General features: G+C 38.3%; 1 protein-coding gene across 1 annotated transcript in view; it reads right to left on the bottom strand.

Moving 5' to 3' along the window:
- Positions 1-10450, bottom strand: part of LOC103473593 (transmembrane protein 132C) — a 159847-nt gene extending 149397 nt beyond the window's left edge. Inside the window, exons 1-2 of the mRNA XM_008423935.2 lie at positions 9965-10450; positions 9319-9499 (exon numbers count right to left, since the gene is read on the bottom strand). Of these exons, the coding sequence (XP_008422157.1) occupies positions 9319-9367 (49 nt within the window). The 5' untranslated portion in view covers positions 9368-9499; positions 9965-10450. The remainder of the gene's footprint in view (positions 1-9318; positions 9500-9964) is intronic.
- Between the last annotated feature and the right edge of the window lie 1853 nt (positions 10451-12303).

Here is a 12303-nt window from a genome sequence, read left to right as displayed (position 1 = left end):
CCCACCAACCTGTGCCGTGCCGCTCAGTGGAAAAGAGGCATAAGCGAGTGCAGACCAACAAAGAAATACGTAATTGTCTGAATAGAACTAGTGTGCCCTAATTAATCAACTGATTGGCTTAATTGACGCAGGAAAATTCGTTTTTACTCGAGTTCTTTCAAAGATTGAAGTAATCCAAAGGTTTTTAGAAACCCTTCCAAGATGATTCCCTCAACAATATTTTGTTTAGTTAATGGACAGAAAGAACATGAAATTATTCCATAAAAAATGTAAAAGAGAATACCAGAACTTAATGTAGAGGAATCACGACATTGATTTTGAATAAATATTCTCAATCAATACCCAAACAATGAAATCTTACCAACAACATTCCAAAATTATACCGCAAGATGCTGCTTTCCAAAAACAATATCCAGTAAAACTCCTTTTAGTCTGTCGTAATAGTTGTAATTTCGCAGTTTTAATAAGTATGCATTCTCACTGGAGGCTCATTTTCTCTTCTAACAATGGTATGAAATGATTTGTTTTATCTCCTCTTTCATTCTTTCTAGCATAAAAATCTTCCACAATCAGATTGGAGAAGTTCCGGTAATTGATCTGTTCCCATCCAGAAGTGCAGAATTGTTTTACTTCATAATCGCTTTTTGTTTTGCGTTTTCAAAATGATAAGTTACACGGGAGAGGGACGGGGGGAGCAGATGCAAGCAGGAAGAGCAATGCTTTCACTGCTCGAGTTGACAAAGTCATTGCAATATACATTGCCAATGAAGTAAACCAGCGCAAAAATTGCAGTTGTCAAACGCTGGGCCCAGAGAAGGTTAGAGGGAATAAAACGGAAACAAATTGGAGTGCTAGGGACATGCCAGGACTGAAAAACATGAGTGATGTTTTACTCGCAACTAACAACAAATCAGGCAAGAATTCTCCACAGAGTATTGATTATAGAGGTCAGAGGCGTTAAACAGATTTATTAACATAATTACAAAGGATTTATATCATGTGTCTAATCTTGGCCTCATGTTGATACATGCTGGCTGAAATTTTATCGATATGTTTAGCTAAAATAATATATATATATATCAAACATTTTTGCTTGTTCTCTGGTGAATATGATGTCCACATTTTAAACCAAAACAGATTCCCCCGAGAACACATAAGCCGTCTCATTCATTTTCAAATATTACTAATTTAGTAATCTAGGTCAAGTGTTTGTCTTTTCAAGTTGTTTGCTGGATTTAACGTTAGACAGTCACACTAACATATTTGATGGAATATGACAACCCAAACTTGTGTGCAGGGTAAAACTCACAACTCCACCTCAATGTCTTCAATTAACCCAGGGTTTGATTGCCCTTATTTGACCTGGGGCTGGGCAGGCAACACCAACTTACTGGTTCTTTTAACTATATGTGCTGTGATTTAAAATATGCATACTGTCAAGACAAAATCCTCAGTTTCTCCAATGTATTTCATACTGCATAATGCCGTGGTCTGAATATCATATAGCACTGCCCCACATTCTTTGCTGGTCTGTTTACATGAGAAACCAATATTTAAATAAACAATATTTACACTATACAATATAAAACCTCGGCTGAGCACTCCAAAGAAACAAGTTCCCTTTTCACCTTAATTATTATCAGAACCCTATTTAGAGTGGTTTATTCTTGATTACTGGATTGAACCACCATTATTACAAAAACATAACTAAAAGAAAAATGATTTCCAAAAACTCTAAAGCATGTATAATGTAAGTCCTCATGCCTCTCTGTTGTATTTGCTGTGCGGACAGAAGCTGAAATGTGCATGCGAGAGAAATAATAAAATAACAAGAGACCTATTAATAAATTTAGGTCAAACGTGCTTCGGATTTGTAACTTTTCAAACTCCAACCCACTCTGGTCAAGCCTACACACATTTAAAGACCAGGCATAATTCAAGTGGAAATCCTCCCACATTTAGCACACTGCCCTCAGAATCAGCTACGACTTTTTAATGCAGCTGATTAAAACCGTTTACTTGCAATGACAAGCTCTGATAATGAACAAACAAACACTGCTAAAATATCAACTGAATAATGAAGCGTAAGGTACCTAAGAGATTAGGCAACATCATTGGACAGAAAAAATTAAGAGCTCAACCTAAAATTTGTGTTTGTCAGATTGTGGATGTCAAATTGTTCTGATGACAAGACAAGCTGCAGAAATGTCGACATCAGGAAAGGTTTTCCACAGCGAGACACAGCAATTCAGGGACAGGGTTCTCAATTGATCACCAGATCAATTGAGTACTTAGAGAGCTCTAAGAGAGGAATTACTTTGAACACACATGGGAACTACAAACAGACTGAAGGATCAACACTAATTGACAGATTCATAAACCCTCAAAAATAATCTTTGGAAGCACATATTAAATCTGTCACACACACACACCATTATCATTGAACCATAACTCCAGGAATAAAAATGTCAATTTCACAATATTTACCCAAAAACTTGAGATTAAGTAACATAATATTTTATCCAAAACAGAAAAACACATAATTCCTGGTGCTGCAAAAAGCTTTATACCATCCTAAGTATCACAGTATACAGTAATATTACAACAGTATGACAATTTGGTTTTGGTACATAGAAGACATATTCAATTGTTCAAAGAATAACACTGGATTTATAATGAGATCATATTACCGGGTTTTATTTTGCATACACTATCTGTGAAGGCAGCTAAGCTGCAGTCGGCTCTGAAACAGACGTGCAAAGACACATTTCTCAGTGAATGTTACTTTGGTGGAATAAAAACATGGCATCAGAAAAACTGGATTCTAATGGTGTCATTTTGCAAAAGCTATTGACAGTAGATGGGAGCTTCTACCTTTAGTCCAGAGCTCAGGCGATTAATGAAGATGGAAAAGAAGGGGAGAAAAGGATGAGTGACATTCAGATTCTGAAGCGCTCCTAAATACATTAGGGTGGGCCCCAAGAGACAAATTGCAATGTGAGAGAGTCTGGCAGCAGAAGGTGATAAGGAGAAAGACAAAGTGCCGTGTAAGGGCATCATCTTCAGCGTGTTGCATCTTTAGGAGAAAAAAAAAAGAAAAAAAGACATACTTATAAAACCATTTTACCAGCAGCTTAGAAAGTCCAGCATAAAAGCACCAGAAAGCAAATACGCCTTCATTGTTCAGCAGATAAGCTGTGCCATATAAAACCAGGGGCAGCAAGCAATGAAGGCTAAAACAAGCATCTGGGACGACATACTGAAGCTGTCTCTTTGAAGATCAAATAGGACGTCCCAAAGTTCAAAAAGGACTTGTGATTAATGGGAAAGAAAAGGTGAGGCACCTGTGGGATGAGACGCCACACCAGATAACCAGCAGCTGATGAAGCAACAAGGCTTTGAATAATTATCGTTTACACAAGGCATGGGAGTTCCAGTCGTGAAGCATGCCACAATCCCAGACAAAATGTCAGTAATATCCAGCATGCGAAGACCAAGGAGCAAAAGGATAGCAAATAAATGCGGAAGATGAAGTGCGGACCGGCCCCAGATGACATAAGGAGATTCAGGGTCTGTAAACGTTAACGGATGAAGTTGCTTTCTAGGAAATTTCAGGTCCCACATGCAGTTGAAGATTGTAAAGAGATAGATATTGAACTCTTATGTGACTGAACATGAGAATAACAATCCAAATTTCTAAGATATCATCTTAGATTTGCAAAATATTAACGCTCCCATCAAAAGTTTAGGGCAAACTGTGCTTTTCATTATCATATCGATACATGATAATCTTTCTTGCTGTGATAAACACCTGGACAAAAGGTTTTTTTTTCTTTTTGCTTAACCACCTGACATCCCTCTCACTGAAAGCAGTGAATGTCACGCATCAGTTCACCTTGGCTTCTGAATAGAAGACAACATGCTGAACGCCTCAGTAACACCTCCAGTAAATGTGAAGTCCTCCCTCTGTTTGCTGAATTTCCGCAGAGGATCGCAGAGTAGTGGAACAGTTTAAGTACAAAAATCAATTTTGGTCTTTTTTTTGACATCATTTTTTAAAACGCTGATTAGCATTTCTGACCTCTCATCTGTAGTCACAGTGTTGCAATTGTGTGTTGCACACTTAATGTCCAACAGCATTTATAAACACCATCTGGTGATTTTTATCTGGTGGGTTTTTAGAAAACCCAAACGTTTTGTAATTTTTACGTTTTTCACCTTGCAAAAACAAATTACTACTGTCTTCTGAGGTTCAGCTTTCAGTAGGACAACAACCCTAAAAGTGTAGCTGGAGCAACACAGGAATGGTTTAGATCAAAGTCAATTCATTTGGAGTTGAAAACTTGTATTCATATACGTGCCGTCCATTTTGACAGAGCTTCAGCTATTTTTCTAAAAAAAATTAATAAATAAAAAAATAGGCACAAAATGTGGAGATATAGTCCAAAACAATTTTTCTGCTGTTATTCCAGTGAGAGGTGGTACTACAAAGTATTTATTTGGAGGAGCTGAATGCAAATACACATCACACTTCTCAGATGTTTTTTTTTTTTTATTGTTGTGGTTGCAAGTTTATGACAAGCACAATAAAAATGAGAGGAGCAATGGATGCAAGTGTTTTTTTCAAGAAACTATAATCTGATATTATTCTGTTACTTTGCAAACTTAAAACTAACAGGGATTTTAAACCAGGTGCTTACAATCCTGTAATTGGATGTTTGTCACCATGATCCCACTCGCTGGCGCTGATGAAATCGGTTACTTGCTGTGGAGCAGAAAAGAATTTGCTTCAGCGCTTGAACCTGTGCTTCAGTGGTGAAATCAGAACAAATTGCTGACCAGCACTCACTTGGTCCTGGTTTAGCTAAGAAACCAGGAAAAATTATACATGGATACAATATGAACAAAACCAAGGAGTCATGTTTGCCTTTCTGTCGTATTTTCTGCAGATGAATGAGCTAAACTGGTTATCTTGCAGCATGACATATGTATTTAATTATTTTTTTTTCTGGCTCATATTAAATTGGAACCTGCTTGTTAATCAGTAGCACTTAATAGTGAAGTTAAGTGTAACACAGCAAATGCAAAGGATTTGATTCTTGGAGCAATTTTCAGTTTGTCTCAAAGCTATGCTTGATAGTTAGAAATTTTTTTTTACTGCTGCTGGAAATCTTCACTCTGTCGCATGACATTAAAATCTCACTGGAGCAAGTCGGCTGCAGCGAAGCCAGGTCAGGCACTGCAGATGTTTTCCTCTGTCTGCACTGGCTGTAAACCGCCTCAGTTACAGCAGCACACCTCTGCGTGAACTGGCTGAAGGTCAAAAGCTTTTATTCTCTGGTCTTCACATCTGTCATCTTTTATGGTGATTGCTCCCAAAGTGGATGTAATGTACCTGATTTCCCCATTCTGGCAGATCATTTGTTATACTAAATCAGCAATTAAGTCTTCATTTACAGCAAGAAAACTGTGAAAACAGCTTGATATAAAATGCATTACTTACAATTACATCGATTGGTTTAATGCAACTAATGTTATACAATAAGGATTACATTTTTTGTTTTAATCTTACACAAACAAAAACTTCTAATTGGCTTTTTAAAGCCAAATCTGTAAACTTTTTATCAAAAAGAACACCATAAAAAAAAAAAAACTTTTCAATGACCCTCCATTTTGTAAAAGCAGTCTGAATTGCATCCTGTTCTATGATAACCTATATGGGGCATTTTCTATTGTCCTGGTGGCCGGTCAGACTTAATGTGAGAATCTGCAGGTATCCTATAGATTAGGTGACTGTCAGGGTGATTGTCTGCAAGAGACAACCTGGAAACCCCTGGGTGAAAGCAATCAGGTGGCTGGAGAGATATAATATCCTCTGAGACTCAGAACAAGCAAGGAGTTGACTGGCAGGAAGCAATGTGTTTTTCCCTTCCTGACACTTTGTTTTCATTTCTGCAGTTACCTGGTGAGCTTAGCATGCTCTGTCTGTTGAATGTTTTTTTTTTTTTATGTAAAAGGATAATATTTCTTCTTGTGTGTCTTTTATGACTGGAATTGAACATCTGACTAATGTTTTGTTCGTCTGAGCGTCTTAGACCGACTAAAACCGACTAAAAACAATAAGTTCACAAGCTAATTGATGGACAGTTTATTTTCTTTGTAAAGAAATCATGCATTCACCATTTACAGCAAGTCGTTCATGTCCAGAGGTAGCAAAGCCCCAGTGTGTCACATTACCACCACTAGTGCTTTTAGATTTGCTGCAGACTACTATCTTGTTGAATCATGAGTACTGACTTTAACAGAGACAATGAGTATATACAATATATACAATGAGTATATGTATGAATAATTATTTGCCTCGTTCAGTTTTTATCCTCACTTTCTGTAGAGTGTTTTTCCAAGGTGTACCCTAACTCTCGCCTGACTGTTGCAGTTGGCTCCAAACCCCACAAGTTAACCAGTTCTGAATTAAGAAGGTCGAAAAGTGAAAGGATGGACATTTCATTCATTGTCACATTAACACAATATATACAAATTCTTGCATTTTAGAACTTTTGCAGAATAAAAACATTTAATATTTTAAGTTTTGGCACTGAACATAGTTAAAGGTTTTATGTGACATTTTTCCTTATTCTTTTTCCAAATACATTTAATTGTCAAGAACTAAACGGGAATGTTGCTGGTTCTCGATTCTTAAAAAGGTCAAGACTGCAAGCCAAAACCTCCACCCACATCTTCTCTAGACATTCTTGGGAAAGCCAGCAGAAAGCAGTTTTATTTTCTCTCAGTGAACCATCAATGTCCTCAGAAAACAAGTGCAACTGTAAAATTAGTCCGACTGCCCATTCAGATGCTTTAGAGTCCAGAGAGGTTGACATTGCCTCTCTGTAAGTTCAGCTTATTGCTTTTCTTATAAATCTTGAATGCAGCGCTCCATTTTTTGTTGCACATTTCCCGTAGTAATAGTTTTCCGTGCACTGTACTTAAATTAACAACAGTTGACATTTCAAACTGCCATGTGATCCCTGGACTAGATACCTTTTTTGATAATTTATAATATTGAAATTCTGAATTGACTGTGTATTAATACTGAAATGCTCACTTGAATAATAAGTTAAAGAAAACAGGCAAAAGCCAAGTCGAATATATATCAGAAAAAACGTTTTTGAATAGCATTTTTTTTTCTCCTTAACATTTTGTCTTTTTATACTTAAACTTTTAAAACTCAGGTTTATTTAATTCTCAGTAGTAATAAGTAGTAAAGTTTTTCACCATAGATCAACAAATCAGGGTGAATAACTTACAGTTCAGAATAAAGTTTAGGTTTATTGTCTACCTTTTATCTGGTTTATTTCTGGAAATTCTGAATGTTTAGGAAATACCTATATTTGTATTAACTTTAAACTGTAAAAGTGTAGTTACAAACAGTGTCCTGTAAAGTTTTTGCTTTGGAAAACACTTAGGTTTTTATTTAAAAATTACCCGTAGAGGTATTTCACATTTTGGCACACCACAGGGAAACATGGTGTTGGCAGCATCATGAAGTAGGAGGGCTGTTTCTATAGAGGAACAAAGTAACAGGAACAGCGTCCTCAGGAGTATGTGAAAAGCTCAATGCTATAAAAAATAGCTTTATGTAAAACTGAAACAGGTATAAAATGGCAGGACAAAAGTATGCTTTTTTTTCCCTAATCTGTTTTGAAGACTTGTCGGGTGGTGAAATTGTGGTTATGAAAGAAATTCACCTGGTTTTTGGCTGCTAACTCTAAACATACCGCAAGATCTACAATGGAATGGTTAAGATCAATTAATGCATATTCATTAGGACTTAGTACAGTTCTAAATCCATTTAAGAATCAGTGACAAAACAAACAAAAAAAAATATTGTGCAGACACTTTCCGTGCAATCCGAGAGAACTTCAGCTATTTTGCTAAGAAGAATGGATTAAAATTGAGTCTCTAGATGTGAAACACTGTTAGACAAAGATTTACAGATGCAATTAGCCAATTAAGTCCCCTCAGAAGTGATACACACAAATGCACACCTATAGCTTCTCAATTATTTTGTTTCCTAAAAAAATAAAACTTTCCTTTCACTTCACACTTTTGCACTACTTTGTGCATGTCTGTCACAGAAAATCCCAACGCAATGAAATTTACACTTGTTGTTTGACAAAACATGATAAAGTTCAAAAGGTGCGAGTATTTTTGCAAGGCACTCTAAGCATAAAAAGAAAATGTCACTTTAAAACCCAAGAAGGCTGTAACAATAGTTGTATTTGACATCTTTTCTTTTTTTTTTCATGGAAAACTGCACACTGGGATTCATCAGAAAACAGAAGCAAAAAAGCTTTTTTGTGTTTTTTTGTTTGCACAAAAGACTGAGTCACATTCAGCAAAAAGTGCTGCATTCCCAGATTCTTGCGATGACACGCTCATAATGAAAAGACCTCATAAATTATTGAAAATGGACAAAACATCAAGCAATGTTTAACTTACTAAAAATACGCGCGCAAATTGATTCTTTTCCAAAAGCCAAAAATGCTTGAGATTAGAGATGATTTGTGTCTCTCACATCTGTGTCCATAAGGGAAGGCGCTTAATATTATCTGCAAAATGAAAGCTTGGAACTCGTCTGTTCCCTGGTTATGCATTTTTAATCGCATGACTGCACATTTCCAAATATGACTGCGTTGCGCACACACCAACTGGACCATGTGCAGTACTAGGAAATTAATGCACAAATTCACAAACACTTATCAACTGCAAATCTGAGCAAACTTGTCAAAGGATGCACCGCCTCTTATTGCTGCTTGTGACTGCAATCTGTTGTTATTCCCAAATTCTGCAGTTCCATGCTTTCTTCCACACACACACACACACACACACACACACACACACACACACACACACACACACACACTTTCTGCATACTATTCCAGTGCTGTGCTGTGGCACCTAACCCCACACACTCACGGGAGACAACTGTCACACTTCATTCATGTTAATATTACAAGTCATTTTGTATTCTGCCACAACAGCTTACAGCTAATTATATGTCTCATAAATTATATATGTGCCGTTGGCTGAAAGGATACAATTTGCATTTCATTAAATACTCCACGCTGAATGAAATCACTAAGGGGGGGGGAGGGGGGAGGTTGATGCATTTACAGTGTCTCTTATTTCATGACCATTAGCTTCCATGTTCATAAATCTTGTTCAGGTTTCTGAGCAAAATCTTGTAAGTGATGTTTTATTTGGCAGCAGATTTTTGCTCTGGAAAGAGAGAGGGGGGGCTGTAGGGGGGCTTACCTGTCCACAGGAAGAGCATGGTGAGTCCCATGCACTGCCGGGGCCCCATGGTTTATTCAGGAGGGGGGGACCTGAACGGGTAACTCCTTTTCAGCAGGATGTAGTGCTACTTTGCACACAAATTATCCTCTCTGAGCAAATATCCATTTAGGAAAACACTGTGTCTTCTGTGCGATTCAACCTGTGGACAAAGACATCCACAATCAGGAACATGCCCAGAAATATCTCTGGTACAGTTTCTGTCGCCATTGGGCAGACGTTAGAGCCCTAATACATATATATTTTTTATAAATATTTATTTCTTTAATCGCTTTTATCTTTCGTACAAATCCGTTTTTAATAATTTCATTAACTTTTAAGTGTCCCCTGACCCTTACTTGAAAACTTTCTGTTAAGTATCCCAACCAATTCAGATTATTTCAGAAAAAAAAAAAAGGTGAAAGTGAATTTAAAAATGTTTTTTCCTTAAAAACTGAACCAAAATGTGGTTCAGTTCTAACTGAACTTCTTAGATCTATCAGGATTATTTTTGGGGAGAATTGTTTATTTTGGTGCCTCCGAAACTTGTTCGCCTCTAAATGACCACTATCCAACTATCCAAGTCTGACAAAGTAATGCACTATCGGGTTGTTTCTGCGCCTCTTACCGTTACTCCTCTGGCACACACTCCATCCGATGTTAGCATTTGATTCCAGGTTGAATTAAGGCTGCAGAATGTTCACGCACCACCGCAGCAGCAAAACGAAAAGGAAAAAGAAGGGGGAAAAAAGCAATCCCAGTGAGTCAATTTGCGCTTTGCTAAGAGTTTCTTTTAACATTCGTGGATATCTGTCTTCCTCTTTTCTTAGTCTCTGAACACCAGTTAAAAATCCGTCGCATTTGGTTGAAACATCGCCTACAAACACTTGGATGTCTGAGACGCGGTCCCGCAACTTTCCACGCCGCGAATCGGGTGAGGTGAGGCGGTGAAGTGGCTCCTGCGTGCGCTGCCTCCACTTCGCCTCGCTCCGCGGCTGTGGATGCTGGTGCAGAAGCTGAAGGGGGGACTTAAAGAGAAGGGGCGACGGGAGGGGTGGGGGCGAGCTCCAGGCTGGGTTTGGCAAAGGGGATTGCGGGCATCACATAAGCAAAGTACTGTGCCATTACACCCACAGCTCATTTCAGGTGAAGATTGCGTCCTTTCTCCCCAAAGCGTTGCAAGAAAGTGAAAGTTGCTAGATTGGAAATGAAACTTCACACTCCTCACGATGGGATTAATTACATTTTCGGTTGGGTGGAGAAAATGAGCAGTGGATGTGAGTGATGGGACCCAAGAACATTAACATTATTATTTTTTTTACAATATTTTTGCGTGGAGGGAAAAAAAAAAAAAAGATTTTTGTTTTACGCATCTAAAACAGTTTAAAAATCCAGGTTCGGACATGTTATTGAATAAAATCCCAGAAAAACTATCACATAGGGGTGTTTTAATTAAATGCACCTAATAAAGATATAATTTTATCAGAGTAAACGTGATTATTTAATTTGATCACCACAGTCATCTGGGTTGATTTTGAGCGTGCAGTCGGTGCAGACCGTAGCAGAGAGAGGTGCAACCTGTTGTACCGAGACTATTTCATGAGAGTCAACAGTGCCCCCTATGGATCACCTCTGCGTGCAAAGCAGCTGCCCTCCCTAAGCTTTAAAACTCTGAGAGAATAGAATGCTGCAAACCTTTATCAGAGGAGCCAACTGCAGGGTTGGCTTCTCAATCGCACCTGTAGAGAAATGACAACAAGAATCACTGGCAGAACAAATGGAACAAATAAGTAAATAAGTTGGAACAGAGAAGCAGGCTTGAGTTTCGGGGAAAATTGATGGGACTGCATGACGGGGTGATCTGAAGAAGACTTGAGACCAGGACAGAGGTTCACTTTACCACTGGACAATAACCTTAAACGTACAGTCAGCGCTACAGTGAAACAGTCCAGTTTAGACCTAAACTCCTCACGAAATCTTTGGAATGGCTGAACAGAATGAATGAACTGACAGAGTTGTTTTGCAAAGAGGATTAGAAAAAACATTCAGTCTCCTGATGTTCAAAGCTGGTTGAGATGTACACAAAAAGATGAACGGTGAAGGCCATTCTACAAAGTATTCCCTTGAATGTTCAATTCATTTTTACAATAATGTCATATTTTGTGCTGCCTATCTAAGCAATCAATTTCTGCTTTTGCTTTACATCTGTAAGGAAAGTCCAATTTCTTACACAGTCTTATTTACAGGAAACTTTCAACAAGCCGCCATCAAAGTCCGTGTTTAGTGGGTTATTCTGTCCCCTGCACCCCTGCCGCATAAAAGCCCATTGGCTAAGCTGACAGTTTACAACTACCATTCTTCAAGATCAGAGTGAACAAGCCATTACGAGACACACAAACTAGTGACATGCTGAAAGGCAGCAAGCGGAGCCACCCCGCAGCCGCAGCCTCTTACGATAACAGCGAGCAGCGATTACAGGTCATCAACGCGGCAAAGGAGGTGTCCCTTGGGCATGGAGGCGAAATGCTCACTCCTCCATCCTCTGTTGCTTTCTCCTCATCCAGCTCCACTCCACTACAATAACATAAAGAGGAGTACTTTCTAAAAGTTGGTTATAAATAACACTATGCAGTAAGGAAAGCTTCAGAAGACTAGTGTATTTCTTCAGTGGGGGTCATAAAGTTATGTTTTTGATGTCTGGTAAATGACAAATAACAATGCGGTCATGTTGCTTTAAATACCATTTGAATTCTGATGCAACAGTCCAGCCAAAATTTGCTCAAGAACCTTTTAGATATGCTGAATATCTAAAAAAGGTATAGGGTGTTTTATTCTCTTTTGCCTACAATAATTAATTTTTTTTGGGGGGAACCAGTTTCACCCATCCATCCATCCATCCATTTTCTTCCGCTTATCCAGGGTCGGGTCGCGGGGGCAGCAGCTTCAGAAGGGAGGCCCAGACTTCCC

Source organism: Poecilia reticulata, linkage group LG12, assembly GCF_000633615.1.
Source record: "Poecilia reticulata strain Guanapo linkage group LG12, Guppy_female_1.0+MT, whole genome shotgun sequence".
NCBI lineage: Eukaryota > Metazoa > Chordata > Actinopteri > Cyprinodontiformes > Poeciliidae > Poecilia > Poecilia reticulata.
The sequence above is the reverse complement of the archived record's forward strand: the minus strand, read 5'-3'. Positions and strand labels throughout refer to the sequence as shown.